This window comes from Podarcis muralis, chromosome 4 (assembly GCF_964188315.1).
Source record: "Podarcis muralis chromosome 4, rPodMur119.hap1.1, whole genome shotgun sequence".
Taxonomy (NCBI): Eukaryota; Metazoa; Chordata; class Lepidosauria; order Squamata; family Lacertidae; genus Podarcis; species Podarcis muralis.
This window is the reverse complement of record NC_135658.1, coordinates 75,423,274-75,443,118: the sequence shown is the minus strand read 5'-3', so window position 1 is coordinate 75,443,118 and position 19,845 is coordinate 75,423,274. Positions and strand designations below refer to the sequence as shown.

Here is a 19,845-nt window from a genome sequence, read left to right as displayed (position 1 = left end):
GCGCTGGCCCCCGGCCTCTTGAGTGAGATGGGCGCACAACCCTAGAGTCTGCCAAGACTGGCCCATACGGGCAGGGGTACCTTTACCTTACCCCTGACCATTAACCCTAACCCTGAGTAGGGAAGAGGAAAATAAGCAAATTTAGACATCACTCCTTTTTTGTGGTGTTACATTATGTATTAAAGTAGCAGGAGACAGAACTGGGAGAGGAGGAGCTAAATACGGTAACTCATCTAATGGATTTCAAAGGTCCTTCTGCAAGAGGTCTCCCAAGTTTTTCATGCCCCCATTAAATAGTGCAAGGGTTCACAATTTTCATTCTCTTAATGTTTTGCTGCGTAAACCTATCTCCAACTTTTTAGACTCCTACCCTGGTACTAGCTGAGCACTGCTTATGGCAGCAATTTCTGATTCTCGTACGGAAGGCCTAGCAGACTGCCTTCCTTGCCTTCTGATGCCTTGCATCAAAATATCAAAAGCATGAAAATATCAAAAGCATTTATTGTTGGCATGAAAGACGAGCAAAAAAACAGATTTTCAAAAAGGAAGATGATGGTGAATTCTGTTGCCCTATGCAATTGTGGTAAATTTCATGTCTTGTCCTATGCGAATGAAAAGTATAGCCCAGTACAACCCTGTCGACTGATTTTAGATCCAAGCTACACAATAGTTGTTCAGTGTTTTTTCCTGTTTCACAACTTTGCTTTTTGTAGAATGTCCAGGCTTACAGCATCCTCTGAATAAATTCAGGATTGCTGATCCCAAGTACAGTATATGACATCCATGCCCTCCATTGCACTGTTTTGGACAATCACAGGAGGGCCCTCCAGTGGCCAAAACATTAATAGAAGACCAATACTGTACTACTGAGCATCAAAATCCAGTTTGTTTGGTGACAACAAATGCCATTTTAATCCTGTTTTTTTATTTTATTGGATGGTGCCTTGCGTTAGTCCCATAAAGTAAGTTTTTCTCTCAGAGTGCTGCCAGGTTTATGGGGGCGCTGGGCAAGGTGGAATCTTTTAATTCACAGATGGTGTTGCCGGTTACCTCAGCTTCCATATTTTTTTATTTTATTTTAATTTTTACATTTATATCCAAGGAACCCTCCAAGGAACCCAAAGTGGCATACATATTTCTCCTCCCCATTTTATCCTCACAACAAACGCGTGAGGTAGGTTGGGCTAAGAGACAGTGACTGGCCTGAGGTCACCCAGTGAGCTTCATGGTCAAGTGGGGATTTGAACCCTGCTCTGTCAAATCTTAGTCCAGCAGTCTAACCACTACACCACCAATGTCATACGAACATCAGCCTACTTTACAGGGTTTCTGTAAGAATGCCTGTGGCAATGTATGTGAGGCGCTCTGAAAATTTAGCAACAGTGAAGACTTAATACAATGATTTTTCTACTAGTATCTTTTCAAGTAGAGGAGCATATTTTAAAATCTCTCAAGCAAAGTATCACGCTGGTCTGAATGATTCAGGGCACTGCTTAAATTTCAAAGATGTTTAACGTTACACTGTTTTTCAGTAAACTAAATGTGGATTTCTATCACCTCAGCAATAGCAAATATAACACAATATTGGGCAGTGCTCTCGGTGTTGGGAGGAATGACAAAATAATGACTAATTTACACTTTCCTTTTAGCAGCCAAAATAACTCTTTAGTTAACCTCCATTGTTGGCATCCATTTTTGTTTCTCATAGTGGCGTAAGGAGCTTAACAGCTCGAAAAAGCATTCCAACAAATCAGCAAGGCTGTGAAATCTCAAATCTGCCTAGTGCCCATAGCTCAGTGCCAGCTTGGCCACCTCATTGGGCAGTGGCTGAGTGTTGGGTGATTCACCCAAATTAGCTGCCATGTCTGTAGGATTTCTTGGACAAGTGAAATGGCTGCTTACGTTCCACCCCTGTGAGTCACATCCAAATTATTGCCTCCTAGATGGGAATGCTGTGTGTGTGAGTGAGAGATCACGTTTTGGGTTTGAAGGAAGTGAAAAGAAAATTCTAAATGACAGGGTCATGCTAAATAAGGCTGCTTCTTTTGCTCAGCTTCTTCATATGAGTCATGCTTCAAGAGGGTTCGAAGCAAATAGGCAGTGGAAGCCATGCAGATAAGGAAGGGGGGAAAAAAAGATAAAATTAGTTGGCACTCCCTGAACTGAATATTTGAAAGTGAATGCTTTTACAGATACAGGCATTCTTGTCTGGTTGTGTGTGGGCAGAGATGTTTGCATTCCTGGCTCCATGTCCTTGGCTTGCACCAGGCTCACTGCTCACTTGCACATTGAGCTGTGTGAAAAAACCTGCAAGGTATGAGACCGTTTGTGGGGCAGAGGGTGTTTTAGAAAAGGTTCTAAAACTGGCTCACAATCATAATGTTTTAAGTTGGTGGGTTTTAATCCTGGATGCTAACTTGCCTCTGTGTATTTTAGGCTCAACCCCCCATAATTTCTTTCGGATATTTATCTGATGATGATGATGAAAGAGAACTATAATAGAATTGTGGAGTTAAAAGGGACCCTGAGGGTCTTCTAGTCCAACCCCCCCTGCATTACAGGAATATGCAAGTGACCCTTATGGGGATTGAACCTGCAACCTTGCCGTTATCAGCACCATGCTTTAACCGACTGAGCTATCCAGACTGAGATGCAATACCCAATACATCACACAGCATTTGCTCCTGAACATGATTCCATCACGTTTCTGTAGTAATAATCAGGATGATTTTCTTGTTTATAAAATAACAATAATAATTAATAACTTTTTATTTTTATTTTATATCCTGCCCACCCGGCTGGGTTTCCCCAGCCACTCTGAGTGGCTTCCAACAAAATGTTAAAAATACAATAAAAACTTCCCTAAAACAGGGCTGCCTTCAGATGTTTGATTGTATCTGTAAGGACAGAATCAGGCATGCAATCTAAGTTAGTGATGGCGAATATAAAACCCAAGGGCTGGCAAGGAGTCAAAAAGGATAACATCTTGCTTACAGGTCCCAAAACTAAAATGCATTTGGCAGTGGCTTTGCTGCAGGTATAATTTTATGATGCCCTTTTTGCTTTCACTGCAAAGGATTGTAACATTTGGTACCTCTTTTCTGATCCTGCGGTCTAGGGCCTAGAGAACCGGACATGGATCTTGAAAGCTTGCCTTTAATTACCACCTTGACCATGGACTCACTGTGGAGCCTTGGAAATGTCAGGATTTAGCAAAAATCCTGTGTTAAGTTAATCAACCCAGAGAGTGATTATGGGTATTGGGCTGAGAGTTTGCAAGGCCCTGTGTTATGCTAATTGATCATTAGGATGGGTTATGTGTATTTGGGGCTTTGGTATTCAGACAATTGGGAGTAAAGTAGGGAGCCAAATCTTGGTGCATTGGCAGCTGGGGTTTATGGTTAAACTTCAGGATCTGGGAAGCTTTCCATGGAGAGAGATTTCATAGCACTCAAATCTCAAGAGGAGCTATGCTTCATTGGATTCCCAGACATTTCTGTGCTTATCTCCAACCTCCCTTCAGGTACTCGCCAAAAAATGTGCAGCTCTCCCCCTTCTTCCCCAACCTCTAAATTTCAAAAGGACACATTTTTCCTGTGTGACATCACACCTCCTGTAACATCCCTCTCCCAACTCTGCTATTTACCCAGAGCTCAGGCAGAAGGTCAGTGACTGGCCATTGTCTGTAATGACACCTTGATGGCCCTTGTCTCCAGGTGACTTCCTGGTTTAGTCTTCTTGTTAAATCTTAACGTCTGGCATCTTCCCTTCAATACTGCAAATATTATCTAAATTCTGCCATTTATTAATTTCTAACATTTCCTAATTCTAGCAGTTACAGGTGGCCTTGCACCCCCAGACTTTTGTTACCCCAGATCTGTAAGAATATGCTGAAAGAATAAATTATGTTAAAACATTTTTGGCTTCCTGGACTCGTCATCTTCAATTATCCATATCTGTGCTATTGTTGGGTACAAATTATGATTATGCCATCACTCTTGTTCTGTAACCAGCTAGAGTAACCTTTTTCAAGATTTACATTCTGAATTGACAAGTCTTTTTTCCAGGTCAACAAAGAAGTGAGAGCTATTTTTATCCACCACTAGATGTCCCCAGTAAACAACTCTTAAAACATCTCCAGACCTAGCCAATTCTTTTTACAGTCACATATTAATTTAGTGCTTATGAGGCAAAATACAGTACAGTGGTACCTCGGGCAAAGTACTTAATTCGTTCCGGAGGTCCGTTCTTAACCTGAAGCACCACTTTAGCTAATGGGGCCTCCTGCTGCCACCGTGCCGCGGGAGCACGATTTCTGTTCTCATCCTGAAGCAAAGTTCTTAACCCGAAGTACTATTTCTGGGTTAGCGGAGTCTGTAACCTGTACGTGATTTAATAGTATATCTTACTACAGGTAACATATGAGCAACTACTGTCATTGATAATGATTTGTCATGCACCTTAATAACTGTAACCACTGCAAGTATTTTATTTATAAAAGTACATACTGCAATATGAGGGTGCTTAATTAAAAACAGCAAGAAGCAATCATTAAAATGACTGGCCAGCCAAAAACGCTTCAAACAGAGGCATAGGCATAAGGGGGGGGAAAAAAAGGTTCTTGACAGTGGAAAAAAAAGCAAGGATGTCTGCCAAATCTCTGTTATAAAAGTCTTCCAGACAATATTGGTGCATCTTGGTGTATATAATTAATACTGACTGGTGGTGTAACAGCAGATGATAGGGAGGGAATTACAGGATCTCTGAAGTCGTCCCAACCCAATTAAAATCAGCCCAGTGGACCATTGTTTCAGTCACTGAGAGCATGACCCATGCATAGATATATAGTACAGTATTAGTCAAAAACTGTTATGGTGCTGGACTGTCAATGACTATGGTAACAACCACAAGCACATGAATATGTGCTAAGCTGAAGCCAATGAAGTTCAACAGTCAAGTTGTCGAGATTCCTGCATGGGGGGTGGGGGTGGACTTAGATGACCCTCAGGTCCCTTCCAACTCTACAATTCAATGATTCGAGTAAAAGTATATGAAAGCGAGCGAGGCATAAACTAGGCTTCTGCTGTTTCACACCATAGCAAAGGCTTAATGTCCGTATCACGTCCAGTTCAATAATGTGGCAAGAAAATTCCTGGGACTGTACCATTTCAGACAGTGGGTGGGGAGTTATCACATATATTTCTTGAAATCAAAATATTCCCATGTATGAAAAGTTAGCTTTTTGGCGACAAGACTCCTTGTCCAACTTCCTTGACACGTCAAGTTTTCCATGTGCAAAGGCATTGTTTAAAATGAGGACATGTAGTCCCCCACTCTTAACTCTGTTAATTCTTCATTTGTGTGCAAATGAATTGGACTTGAAAGGAATTTCCTGTACTCAGGTTTGTCAGAGCTTTATGCAATTGCACATTTACTCAGTTGTTGTCCCACGGCATTCAGTTTTGCACATTGTTGTTTTGGGTTTACACTTTCGTAAGGGTGTTTATTATTGTAGTCGATGAGTGATTCAGGCAGTGCTTAAGGGCAATTATATAGTTATGCTATGGAATTTTATGCCCTGCAGCGCACCAGGAAATGAGGTGGCCAGCACTCATCCATTACTTCCCCAATTCCAATGAAGGCTGGTCCATCCAGGCTCAGTTTGCCCTTAGCCAGCCTCCACCTGCTTATCTCCTTGCTTGCCATCTTCCTCCTACTCCTTAGTCTTGAGCATTTGCCCTTTTAGAACTCAACAGGGAGGAAGATGGGAGACAAAATCAGAATTCGTTGGTTCTGCCTGCCATGGGCTCTGACTTCCCTTATTGTTGGTCTCCCTGGTGTCCCCTGCACACCAGCTACCTCTGGAATCAAAGGTCCACTTTTGCTGCTTCAGGAATGGACTGCACTGTATTTATTATCCTATCCCACTTTTATAACTAGTAGCAAAGGCAAAGGGTATATTTCGCATGGTGAATCGAGGCTCAGATCTCTTTATTAGCAGCAAAGACAGTGGAGCTTGCTTCTGTTAAGGCTACATAAATACACTTGCCTGGGAGGGAGCAAGTCCTGCTGAATTCAGTGGGGCTTAAAACATCCACAGGAGTGTGCTACAAATCTAATTCATACTAAAGCACCGCCTAATCTCACATAAGATACTATTAAGATACTAAAACACAGGTTTCCTGTGTTGTTTTACAGCTCCGAGTGTGCAGATTTGCTGGAGATTTACACAAGAGTCCAAACTGTTCTCCTGTAGAACAATTTAATGCAAAATCTACCAGTGCAACTGCAAAGTTAATCCTTTTTCACATTTGACAGAAGCAGGCTATTTAAATGGGCGTGGTGTTGCCTGCAGCTCCTAGCTTCTGGTTTTTGTTTGCCCCCGTTCCACTACAGCTTCATTTGCAATATTTGCTCATCCTGCATTACTATGGATGGTGCACTCCAAAAAACAGCTTTGCCAGCCTGAAATCTTCCAGTTGTTTTGGACTATAACTTCCAGCAGCCCCAAGCCAGCCAACATGGCCCATGTTGGCTGGGGTTGATGGGAATTTCAACAGAACTTCAGTAACCCCAGGACCATCAGCGCTGCCTCTGGAAACAGAACTTGAAGGTTACCTGTTTTGACCAGGGCTTCACTTGGCCCAAGTGACTTAAACGTGAGGGAGCAGCTTCAGGTGATCATTTCCCATAAGTTATGGAGGGAGAGAAGCAGCAGCCCAGTAGAACAGGTGCCATTTTAGTGTGTCAGGCAAACATCAGATCCATTGCAGAGTTCTTGATTTCTAAATAACCGATTCAAACAGATGGCATTTAGCGTGGGTTTTAAAAAAGTGATTCTAGCCATACTGTGGATAACGAGGGAAGTTATCTGGGTGTGGAGATGAGCTAAGCCTGTCTCACCTGATATGGAAATAGGAACAAGGCTTCGGTTCAAGGTTCCAAGCCCCACTGGATTCCTCCTTCTGCTCTGACATGCATAGGATTGCACTGTGAGAGGTTCACAGTGGATGATGGATGATGAGACTTTGTCCAGTCATACCTAAAAGCCGTATGACTTACAACCAACCAGACAGTTGAGAGGAGTGGAGGATGGGTTATTATATAAATATACGCGCTTCCCCTCTCTTAACCCTCTTTAGATTTCTGCTGGCCTCTCCTTGCACGTGAAACTGCGCTGAAAAAACACAAAAACGGCCAAAATGACACACAGCGGTCTGTGAAACTTTACAAAAGGGAGCATCGCAAATGCGGAGCTGCCGGCTTAAAAATGAGGGTCACGGCCACACGGTTCGCCCTAGTTGTCCTTTGCGGAGAACTGAAAGCCGCCCCTCTCCACGCAGAACTGGGGCTGAAGCGAGGCGGAGAGGCAGCCAGTTTGGAGAGGAACAGAAAACCAGCCGCGCCGCCGCTTCCCGGAAGCCTGCGAGGCGCTGGCCGGCCTCTCCCCCGTCACACACACGTGCGCTGCGGGCGGAGCGGCTGTCGGAGGGCATGTGCGCTCGGCTCACCAGGCCGGGGACTGGGGCGGGCGCTCGGCGGGGCGGTGCTGCCCTCAGCCGGGGAGAAGGAGTTATACAACCGCTCGGCGTTGCATAAGCGCCTGAGCCCGGAATAGTCTCAGCTGCCTGCTGGCGCGCTCCGGGAGTGGGGCCAGCGCCGCCCTGCTCTCCTCCCCCTGACCCCGACGCGCTCGCTCTCCTCGGGGGACGCCCCAGACGGAGCTGGCGGCGCGCCTTCCCCCCAGCGCAGCCCTTTCATAACGGCGTCCGTCCCAGCCCTGGCGGCCACCAGGCTCCTTGAGCGAGGCGCGGCGGCTGCGAGAGGCCGCCTCCCCGCTTTCCTGCTCCTCGCGGAGGCGCTGAGCACGACGATGAAGCCATAGCAGGAGCGCTCGCCGCCACCACCACACCCACCCAGTCAGCCAACCCGGCGAAAATGGAGCTGGGGGCCGCGCTCGGGCAGCAGGCGCAGCAGCGCGCCCACCACCACCAGGCCCCGTCGGCAGCAGCAGCAGGAGGAGGAGGAGGCGGCGGCGGCGGTCCCTGCGCGGAGATGTTGCAAGTGGCCGAGGAGGCTTTCCGAGGCGGGCAGTTCGCCCTGGCGGCGGAGATCCTGAGCTCGCAGCTGGCCGAGCTGGCGCAGCCCGAGCGGGGCCTTTGCCTCCGCCAAGGGGACGCGCTGGCCCGCGCGGGGCGCATGGCCGAGGCTCTGGATGCTTACAGCGCCGCCGCCAGGCTGGCCCGCCTGAGGCCCGAGGAGCTGCGCGAACTGGCCGAGAGCTTCGCGCTCAGCCTCCGCGACAAAGAGCTGCGCCTGCCGCCGTGGCGGGGGCCTGGCGGCGGCGGCGCAGCTCCGGAAGGAGACGACCCGCTGGCGGACCCGCCTTGCTGCCGACCCCCGGAGCCGCTGGGTTGCCCGGTGTGCCGCCGCCTGCTCTCCGAGCCGGTGACTCTGCACTGCGGGCACACCCACTGCAAGCGCTGCGCCCAGAGCGGCGGAGGCGAGTGCGCCCGCTGCGCCGCCCGGCGCCCAGCCTCTGCCTCTGCCCCGGCCGCGCAGCCCCCCGCCGGTCTCCGCGTCAACGTGGTCCTGGGCAGCCTGCTGGAGAAGTGGTTCCCGGCCGAGAGCAAAGCGCGCCGGCTGGGCGCCGAAGGGGACGCGCTGAAGGAGAGGCAGGAGCTGGCGCCCGCCCTGGAGAAGTACAACCAGGCCCTGGACCTCGGTGAGTGCTCGCCGTGGTGCACACGCCCGACTCCTCCCCACAGAAGAAAGCTCCCCTGTCGCCTTCGGAAGCAGCAAGGGCAAACACCTTGTCAATATGCTCGGGGGCGCTGCGCCACAACCCCGACCTGTGTTGCTTTGGCTCACAAGGGGAGAAACAGGCCCAGTCGCGTTCCTGAGCTCCCTTCCTTATGTGGGAAGCGAATTAGGGATTTCCCGACGGGGAGAAAGCGCAGTGTAATGGGGGCCATTTCCAGGAGTGGGTGTTTCTGCCAACGCTGGGCAGCCTTGAGAAGGAATGAAAAGGAATTCGACAATAAGGGGCCCCTTCTCAACACCTGGATGGAAAATGCGTTGGGGCGCTTTCTGCACTGCCTGGTGTTTTTGCAAACTATATGTGAAGTGTAGAAAGTGGGAGGAAGTGTGTCACTTTCTAAAAAAAGAACCCCCCCCCCACTAAGCTTGTGCTTCCTGGCACTGTGCAATTGGGGATCCCAATATTCTGTTGGGAGGCGCCCCCCTCCCAACTGTTGCAGTTTGTGAAGGGGAACAGGAATCTGTTCAGTTCTTACAAACTGCTTTGTGATCGTGCTTGGGCTGTGTGACAGCCCAATGGTGAAATGATTTCTAGGGGTCAGAAGGGTCTGTGACATAGGCCCAGTTGTGTTTCGGTGTTTGGAAGGCATGTGTATTGGGGAAATAGGCTGTGGGGTGTTGGGTAAAGGGTTAATTTGACTTCTCAAGTTATGTGGGAAATGAATTCTGTTTAGGTGGGTTCCAGCTGCCTTGCCCATTCAGAGAAAAAAACCTGGGTTTTTGTTAACATTGACCAGAAGCAGCCATGGGGTTTATTAGAATGATTTAAGGTGTGCTCTTGAGGGCTGGCAGTTACACCCCCAGGATGCTTCCCAGCTGAAGCCAGGGCAGGGGTGAGAGCAAATACTGGGAATAGTCGAATTCGGGACACGTATTGTATCTTCTGTGCATTGCTTTGTGGAGAATGTTAAGGGCCTCTGCAACTGCAAGAAATCGAGATTTTCATCCAGGAGTTAGAAAAGTTCATACCCCACATGGTTTTCTCAATCCTGGTGCCTTGTGGCTCAGATTTCTGCTCAAGAGCTTCAAATTAGCTTTCCTTTTCTCTGGAACAACTTAAGCCACTTATTTTGTATTGGTTTCTGACTTCCATTTGACGGGCCAGGCACCAGTAAGAAAACAGCTTTGTGGGAAATAATTCTAGAGAGTTTAAAAATTGTATAATAGTGAAAGTTGAAATGTAATTGTAGCCTATGCGTGGCAATGCTTTGTGACATTGTCAACACAGAGGTTTGTGGGGCTTTGAGCATCTTGGAAACTCAGAAAGGGTGTAAGGTGTGCACCTGAAGATACGAGCTAATCCTTCCTCGTCACATACCTTTTCTAATGCAGCAATACATCTTTATCTACTGCCCTGCCAGTACCCAGTAGGTACATACTATTTTCCCTGCCAGCCTTTTGACTAGCCACAAAATAGCTGGGAATATGTAAGATAACACTTCCTGCTTGGCAGAATCTCTAAAACATGTGCAGTGTGGGTTAAGGTCATTGCCAATCGTCTTTACCCAAACCTTGGGAAATTAATAAATGACTTACTTCTCTTACCTCAGGGACTTCCTTACAATTCAAAGCAAAACTTGCAGCAGTTACTGTATCCACAGAACTTATGGATACGCAGTTGGGCACCTTGCAGATTATCTGTGTGTTGTTCATTTGTTCATGGTGGGAGATGGAGAACTTATTTTTTTAAAAAACAAAGAATTTACAACGTTCCATTTTCATCTACAAATTCATGACAATCCGAGAATTTGAGAATAGATTCTGTGTAACTTCTGGGAACAACATCAGAATTGCATAATATTGTTTCCCTGAATACTCATCATCACAACACAGTGTAAGAGAGTGTGACTTCTCTAAACACATTCGGAACCTTATACCTAAGATGTTGACATGCTTACTAGTAAGACCACCAGAACTGATTGCATAATATAGATGGATTTCAAAACCTTTTTGCTATCTATGTGACTAAGAAAAGGAAGCAATGTCTCCAGAAACATCAAATAGGTGCATTTGGACAGGCAGAGTAAAAGTTTCACTGTTGCTGGTTGTGGTTAAAATTTCAGAAATATGGGTGTGTGTGAATTAATGCATGAATCAGAGAGTCTGGAGCACTCTGGAATGCCATGGTTCCAGGTTTGGCTGCGTATGCTTGATGTAGTGTAAATTTTCACAGGTCATCCTGACCTTTTGAAATGCCAGTAGGGAGGAGTACTGTTGGTTCTCTTCTGATAGGTTGTTTCAAAGTTTTTGGAGCTGGGCCTTTCTTGGTGACTTCAATAGGCTGGGAACAGAGCTTGTATATAGGGAAATATGTTTTTCCTTCCTTTTTCAGTCGTTATTTTGCTATTACATGCAACTGTTTAGACATAACAAACGAAAACCTTCCCAAGTAGAGCAGGTGTTGGCAACCTTCGGCTCTGCAGATGTTGCTGACCTCTGCAGCTCCCATCATTCTTGACCATTGGCTGTGCTTACTGGGACCAATGGGTGTTGTAGTTCAGCAACATTTGGACAGCCAAAGGCTTCCCATACCTGCAATAATAGAGAGCTGAAATTGTCTTCCTTTTGTCATGTCAAGCAGCAAAACTACATTTGTTTCATGCCTCATTGTTTCATTGGAAAACACATTCTGATATGAGGAAAGTTTCTGTAATTGTACGTCTCTGCATCTTGAATTATCTCTATATTGTGATACCAAAGTGCCCACTTTTTAACCCAGTAAAACAAATCAGTGGAATTGATTTACCTAGCTGTGCCTCCTTTGTCATTGTCAACTTAACCATGGAGAAGTTCTTTCTCTCGCAAGCGTTAAAGCAATGCTGCATTTTTCAGTTTTGTAATGAGTTGCGGGGTTGTTTTTTTAAGAATAAAACTTTTGGGATAATTTTTTGAAAAGTACTTGGTTAAAACCTAACACAGATCATTATCCCCCAAATAGAATTTCCCCTGGGAAAGCTTGATTTCTGTGATCCTTCTTTGGCCCATCTCAAACTAGAAAGCATTTAGCTCAGGTTTAGGGAGATTTTTTAAAACTCATCTTCTCACTCTCCCAGTGCTTATATGGACAGTGAAACAGTACCTAAATACTAGCAGTCATAATGCCCAATGGGTTGTTAAAGGGTTTTAAAATATTAATACTTAATATTTAAAATATTAATATTTAAAATTTTAAAATATTGTTTTGCCAGAGGATTGATAACACACCTAAGGCTACTTGGATCTGTATTTTTAATATTGAGTGGAGTGTTCAGCACATAAATGCAGCTGAAAGTTTGATTCTGGAACTATGCATTTAGATTGAGGCTGTGCTAGAAGTATGGATCCATAACAGCTTTTTTGCTAGAAGTGTTTGTAAAAGTAAGGAAGATACCAGAGCTTGCCAGGGAACTGGCTCTGGCAGGGAAAATGCTCACACACACCTTATTTTCCTGTGTGTAGATCATGTATAGTCTGTAAAATGACTCAACTGTAAAATGACTCAACACATTCAAAGTTCGGAAGAGATCATAAAATTATATAAATTTCATCTAGTCCATCTGATTCTCTTCCTCAGCTTCCTGCCCCTCCCTCCCTCCCTCCCTCCCTCCAAAATTTCTCAAACCTGAGCAAACCCACAGGGGATCCTATCTTCTGCTTCACCGTGGAGAGCCACACAGCTTCTTCAGATTTTCCAACTCTCCCTTTCCCTTCTACGTTTCCAAGCACAATTCAAAGTGTTGGTGCTGACCTTTAAAGCCCTAAATGGCTTCCTGTATACCTGAAGGAGCGTCTCCACCCCCATCGTTCAGCCCAGACACTGAGACCCAGCGCCGAGGGCCTTCTGGCGGTTCCCTCATTGCGAGAAGTGAGGTTACAGGGAACCAGACAGAGGGCCTTCTCAGTAGTGGCACCCGCCCTGTGGAATGCCCTCCCTTCAGATGTGAAGGAAATAAGCAGCTATCTTCTCTTTAAAAGACATCTGAAGGCAGCCCTGTTTAGGGAAGTTTTTAATATTTAATGCTGTATTGTTTTTAACACTTGATTGGAAGCCGTCCAGAGTGGCTGGGGAAACTCAGCCAGAGGGGTGGGGTATAAATAATAAATTATTATTATTATTATTATTATTATTATTATTATTATTATTATTATTAAGCTTCATGGGTAAAGTGGAAGGAAGGCTGCCATCACTTTTTCATCTTCCTCTCTGGCTGAAGCCCAGACATGCTGGGAGCCTCAATGGCATCCCTCTGGCAGCTTCACCCAGAGGCTTAAACCCTGGCTAGACACCCCAAACCACCCCTAGTTACGGCTCTGTATAGACCATCCTCAGTAGGAACGACCACAAAATTGCAGTTGCCTTCCAATAGTCGAGTTCTCTTCTGCGAGTATGTTGAACAAGCTGTAAATAAGTATTTGCAAAGGGTAAAGAGGGTAAAACAGGAAGTTAGTCACTGGAACTCCAGTGGGGAAAGATGGATTTCAGGGAAGCTGGTGAGATTTTGACCTCTAACTGAAGTTACGCCTTTCCTAAACATACGTCAGTTAGACAAGGTGAATAAGCTCTCTCTGTGTGTGTGTTACACAGCATTGCCTATCATAAGATTAGAGCTATCTTGTGTACAGAAGGTCAGTGACATACATAAACAACTTCCTACTACACATACATAGCCTAGCTGCATCTCAGACAAGCCTATACTTTAAAATGGGCGAGACAGCAGCCTGGTAAATGGAACAAAAAGGAAAACAAAGCCTGGCTTAATCACACTGCATCAAGTTATCAACAGTGAAATGCTTTACTGCCTTGCAGTTTATGACTCATCCTGCAGCATTTCTAGAAAAGCCTTTTCCCTGGTCTGTGACGAAAAGAGCCTTATGTAAAATGTGTTGATGTTTCTACTCTGAGACAATAGGCAGTCAGAGGCACATTAGAACCATTCCTTCACATTTCTGCGTGGCAAAATGGTGGCTTGATCACTACAATAACTTGCAGTGGTTTAAATCAAAGCTGCCAACCTTTGCTGGCTTGTGGGCAACAAATTGCAATATGGAACAAGCCTCAGCCAGCTTGGATAAGCTAACAAGAATCATACATTGCTTTTTTTCTTCATTTTGAGGGGCAGAGGGAGCTTTATGTCAGACTGTATGCTGGTGGCTAGATCGGGGTTCCACACATTGTGCACAAGCGAAGTGGAGTGTGTCATCAAGTGTACACTCAACAGGGAGTTTCAGTTGGTCTCAGCTTGCTTGACACGTGTACCTGCACAACACCTCTGTGTTTGCAGAGATACATCTGTTATGTTCCCTGCCACCCACCCCATTACAAATTTAGGTGCACGCTTAAAACACATTAGGAATATATCTAGAAATGCAATGTAGCACCTGGAAAAGGACCCAAAATGAAACCTGTATCAGTGCGCAGAAGCGGTGTCATTCTTAATCCTTCTTTGCAAGCTCAGAACACAGGGAGGCCTCTTTAGTTGAAGAATAGTCCAGTTTCTGGCCTGCTTCAAAATTCACTTAAGGAGTTGGGTCAGCACTCCTTGCAAGCGATGTGGCGTTGCTTTTGTGGTAACACAATTAAGCATTTTGTGGGGAATTGGAAAAATGCAAGTCTGAGAAAACCAGTGGTGATAGCCCTTTACCAACCAACCAAGTGGTTGTTTATCGCGAGGTGTGTGGCAAGCTCTTGGTTTGCGTTTCTTTGTGAAGTGGGGAGCAGAAGCCTTCCACTTCTACCTTTGGATTTCAGAACAGGCACAGAAGTCTGGAATAAAAGTTTTCCCAGCACTTGGCAGGAAAATGCAAGCTTACTTTGGGGTTATATGCACCCTGCATAAGGCCATTTTTATTAGCATTGTACATGCCTGTACAAGCACCATAAGGTCTTTCTGTTGCAAAAAGATTTAAATACAGCTGGTGATAAGAAGATGTTTACCTCCAAGGATAGTTTCTCCTCCTTTGGGGGGGGGCGGGTTCTTCTAAGCCATACTCCTTGTAAGAGTTCTGTTCTGCTCAAATCTTCATCTTAATAGAAACCAATGAGGTTATGAAAGCCCGTTCCCAGGGTTTTACATTCAAAGAGAAAAACGTAAAGAGAGGTTAGGGGAAACCATGCAAGTGTAGTGCTGTTCTGTACTACAGTATTTTAGTTCTTAAGTTCTCGCATCCTATTTAGTGCTGTTTGGACCATCAAGGTGGAGAGATCCAGTCCTGGAAATAAGGACAGGGCTTCACTAAAGGATAGAATGAATATTGGGGTGATGATTTGGTTGCACTGATCCTAAACATGCTCTGTGGCAGCTGTGGGGTTTTGCAGGGAAGGGGGATTTGTAGGGGGAAGCATTAAAGGTAAAGGTACCCCTGCCCGTACGGGCCAGTCTTGTCCGACTCTAGGGTTGTGCGCTCATCTCACTTAAGAGGCCGGGAGCCAGCGCTGTCCGGAGACACTTCCGGGTCACGTGGCCAGCGTGACAAAGCTGCTCTGGCGAGCCAGCACCAGCGCAGCACACGGAAACGTCGTTTACGTTCCCGCTATAAAGCGGTACCTATTTATCTACTTGCACTTAGGGGTGCTTTCGAACTGCTAGGTGGGCAGGTGTTGGGGAAAGCATTAGCCTGATGGAATAACTGGAATTCAGTTCTGTGTATGACAGGAAACGCCAAGGTGAGAAAGGAGACAAGAGGGTTGGAGTGAGCAAATGAGAAAGTGGAGGTTGTAAAAGTAATCCAGGGAGGGATTGCTGGAAATTAAAGACCAGCATCTTGAAGATGATCTTGGTGCAATGGGGAACAGTGCAAAAACTATAGAAAGAGAAAAATCCTCATAGCAACAGAGATTATCTAAGTTGAGACATCCCTAAATGACTGGCAAGTAGAGAGAGCTTCAGCAACTAGTTGCATACTGGTTACCAATGTTTGAATGAGTTCTTAAGTGGGATTTAGTAGGGTGACTTAGTAATTCTAGATCAGGGGTCAGCAACCTTTTCAGCCGTGGGCTGGTCCACCGTCTCTCAGACCATGTGGTGGGCCGGACTATATTTTTTGGGGGGAAACATGAACAAATTCCTATGCGCCACAAATAACCCAGAGATGTATTTTAAATAAAAGCACACATTCTACTCATGTAAAAACACGCGGGCCGGATTGAGAATTGGACCGCATCCGGCCTCTGGGCCTTAAGTTGCCTACCCCTGTTCTAGATTGTTCCAGAAGCACCAGCAGTTCTTTCTTTTTCTGTCTTTCTGTTCTTTTCTGTCTTTCTATTTCTTTTCCTGTGTAATTTGTGACAAGCTACTATTGTACAGTGATTATTTTTTTTTTGTAGAACTCCTCCCAAATGGCATTTCCTTCCAGTATTAACCTATATGTAATTTTGAGTAATGTGGGGCAGTAAAAAAAAGAAAGAGCCATTTTTATTTTAGAAAAAGAGAACAGAAATGACACCTGATTGAAGGTAGTTCTTAGATGCTGGATTTTAAAATCCAAAATGAATCAAAGAGGGTGGGGGTGGGGAAATGGCGGAATGAGAGGGAAAAAAGGACTGAAGCGCAGTATAATGAGGCTTCTCTTCTCCTCCCCCAACAATGCTAGACAACAAAAGAACAGGCCCTGCTTTTAGAATTTGAAATAAGATAATGCCAGTTCTGCAGGGACACTCCTGGCATTGTAACTCACATGATTCACAGAAGTTGTTTGAATGGATAAATGTACTAGGATTGCCTGATAGTACAAGGGAAATTGCTGAGTTTTGTTTTGTTTTTTTTAAAAAGATTTTTTTTTTTTTTTGGCCCAACTTAAATTGCTATAAATAGGCCCCCTGCTATTATATTCCTAGATAGCTTTTTGTAGCTTGGACCTTCATTGTGTGTCTCAGCAGGCATTCCTGTGCCGCAGTAGCAAATAACTCTGTTTTCATAGATTCCACACACACACACACACACACACACACCCCGCAACCCAGTTTGGTTTAAGTGTCTCAGTGTGTGAACTACTTTAGGAGGTGACTTTTGACTGTAACTTCGCTTTTATATTGTTGACACCGTTATTTGAGGTAAGAAGAGCACCAAGAGTAGCTAAGGAACATGCAAAGCCAAATTTAATTAATACCACCCGGAAGCTCTGAAATATATTGGACTAAAGGTGCATGTGTAATATAGTTCAGAAGCGACATTTCCTTTCCTCTTTTCCTGTGTGTTTTTGGGGAAATGTGGGAGTAGATTATGCTCTGTTTGGAGCACTTCCCAAAAATAGTAGTGGAGGTAGACAGGAGAAAATTAGAGGTGCAAGCAAGTGGTTGGTTGGTTTCTTAATGTGAACAAAGAGACATTCAGCTCAATGTACTCTTCACTAGATTGCCTTGTCGATTTTGCTCAGATGTTAAAGATTGAGCTAAAATTGGCCGGATGTTGGGTGTTCAGTGCAGGGTGGTAGTTCTGCATAAAGGTAACTTTCCAATTTCAGCTGTCAGTTCATTTTCCTTCTGACAGTAATAAACAAACATTTCCCTGCATAGTCGAGCACGGTGGTACCCATATGGACGCTGCTATGTTTTTCCGATATAATGACCTTTTTTAAATAAATAAAAAAGGCCAACACAAGCATGTGGTACAGTGCAATCTCTGGAGCTCGAAAAACTCTGTTCAGTTTTTTAAAAGCAGGGCGGGGGGGGGGGGGAGGATTGCTGAAATGTTTTGGAAGGTTGAGCTATTGTAGCTTCATGGCTAAATTTGTGAATTGGAAAGTCCTTGCTTGAAATTTCACCTCTGCAATGAATTCACCAGGTGGCAATATTGCAGCTTTCACTCTCAGCCCCTTTCAGGATGGCTATAGCAAGCCTACCATGCAGGGCTGTTTTCTGCATGTGTAACAGTTGAAATAACACTATCTAAATTCTCTGCACTAATAGCAAGGAAGTTATAACCCTAGCTTATTCAGTATTGAACTCTTACAATTTTATGACTACATGCAGAAGTGGGAAGAAGCTATCTCTACCAGCTAATGCCATGCAATTTTCTCAACGTTGCATTGTGTTATGTGCCTAAGTTTAAGTCAACCACTATTGCACCTTTTATTCTCTCTTCCTCTTCTTTCTTTTGTGTTAACTTCTTGGTTCGCTTCCTACATGTTGCTTCTAAAGCTGGGAACAACACTAAAGCTGCAATCCTACACACACTTTCTTGGAGGTAGAAATATATGGGATAAAGGAATGTAATGTTGGTTTTCTTGAGAAGGTTTTGATCCTTTCAGCTCTTGTTAGCTCTCAGCAACTTCGTGACCTCTTTTAATATGCCCATTGCTGGTTTGCACTAAGCTGCCAGCTTCCTGCAGGTCACGTGCAGCTGAATAAATGGTTTATTGCAGCTGTTTGGTAATTAATACAGATACAAAAACAAAACCCCGTGTCAAGCCATTTGGAATAGAGTGTTTCAATTACCCTTGGAAAGAGACTTATTGTTAAATACATGATAGAGCTGGCATGTCCCAGAGATAATGTGCCCATCACTATTGCTGGTAGCAGGAAAAGTTCTGCTACATTTCCACATTGCCTAATTTTTGTCGTCTTCTTTGGTGATCACTTGTTGCCAAGTAAAGTTGTCTTCCATGAATATTGTCTTAACAGTGTGTCCGTAAGGTGACTATCTTTGTAATCCTATATGAACACGTGTTTTACCTAGGTTAGAGTGATGGAGAGATTTATGTGACCTTGTGTGGTTTTATCTCAATCATTTGTTAGTCATGGGAAGGTGGGATATAAATGTGTTAAAATAAATGCTTGGTAATTTTCAGTGATGGCAGGTATCAAAGCCATCAAAGCAAGTAAGATTCAAAGCAATTTGTTCTACCCAGTGCTTTTTTTCTAAAAAAAAAAAAAAAAGTTTAGAGGTACTCTCATTTTGACTCAGGAGTATCACCATTTTATAGTTCAAATCGGGGAAAATAAATACAGTAAATGGACAAAAGTACAAAGATTCACAAAATGTTTAGGGGTAGAAAACCCTCTGGAGCTACCGCATAATACAAATACTGCTTTTTCCAAGCAGGGATCCCTTAGGATTTCGTTCCTTAAGCCCATGAGTCAGTGTTGTTGTTGTTGTTGTTGTTGTTGTTGTTGTTGTTGTTTTATTTGCATTCTACCCATCTGACCAGGTTGTCCCAGCCACTCTGGGCAGCTTCCAACAGATACAAAAACATAATAAAACATTACACATTTAAAAAAAGTCCCTATACAGGGCTGCCTTCAGATGTCTTCTAAAAGTCAGATAGTTGATTATTTCCTTGACATCTGCTGGGAGGGCGTTCCACAGGGCGGGTGCCACTACCCAGAAGGCCCTCTGCCTGGTTCCCTGTAACCTCACAGTGAGGGAAACCACCAGAAGGCCCTCGGAGCTGGACCTCAGCACATGGAGATGCTTCTTCAGGTATATAGGGCCGAGGTACAAGAACTAACCCCCGGGAACCATTGGTGGAGGCAGCATAGTTCAGTGGGTAGAGCATGTGTATTGCATGCAGAATGTCCCAGGTTCAGCCCCTGCTGTCGCCAGTTAAAGGAATCAGGGAGCAGGGCATAGGAAAGACTCCTCTCCCTATGCCAGCGGAGAGCTGCTGGTAGTCCAAGTAGACAATGTCAGACCAACAGACAAATACTTTGACTGGTACTATGCAGCTTCCCATCTGAAGTTAATGGTGTGGAGTCTTCTTTTCCAGTAGACAGCCTGTGCCATATGTTCTCACATGTTGTTGGGCCAGACACTTCGTTGGCACGCTTCAAAACTGAGGGTTGAAAAAAGCAAATCACTGTGCCACTGCCCTATCGTTGTGAATGGTTTCTGCTGTTTCACGATTGGGGCATGGATGGAAAATTATATTACACTGGTACCTCAGGTTGCATACGCTTCAGGTTACAGACTCCACTAACCCAGAAATAGTGCTTCAGGTTAAGAACTTTGCTTCAGGATAAGAACAGAAATCGTGCTCTGGCGGCGCGGTGGCAGCAGGAGGCCCCATTAGCTAAAGTTGTGCTTCAGGTTAAGAACAGTTTCAGGTTAA

The 19,845-nt window shown here is 44.9% G+C and overlaps 1 protein-coding gene across 1 annotated transcript in view; it reads left to right on the top strand.

Annotated features, from left to right (window-relative positions):
• Positions 1 to 7,707: 7,707 nt before the first annotated feature.
• Positions 7,708 to 19,845, top strand: part of LONRF2 (LON peptidase N-terminal domain and ring finger 2) — a 39,143-nt gene continuing 27,005 nt past the window's right edge. Inside the window, exon 1 of the mRNA XM_028727896.2 lies at positions 7,708 to 8,725. Within this exon, the coding sequence (XP_028583729.2) occupies positions 7,939 to 8,725 (787 nt within the window). The 5' untranslated portion in view covers positions 7,708 to 7,938. The remainder of the gene's footprint in view (positions 8,726 to 19,845) is intronic.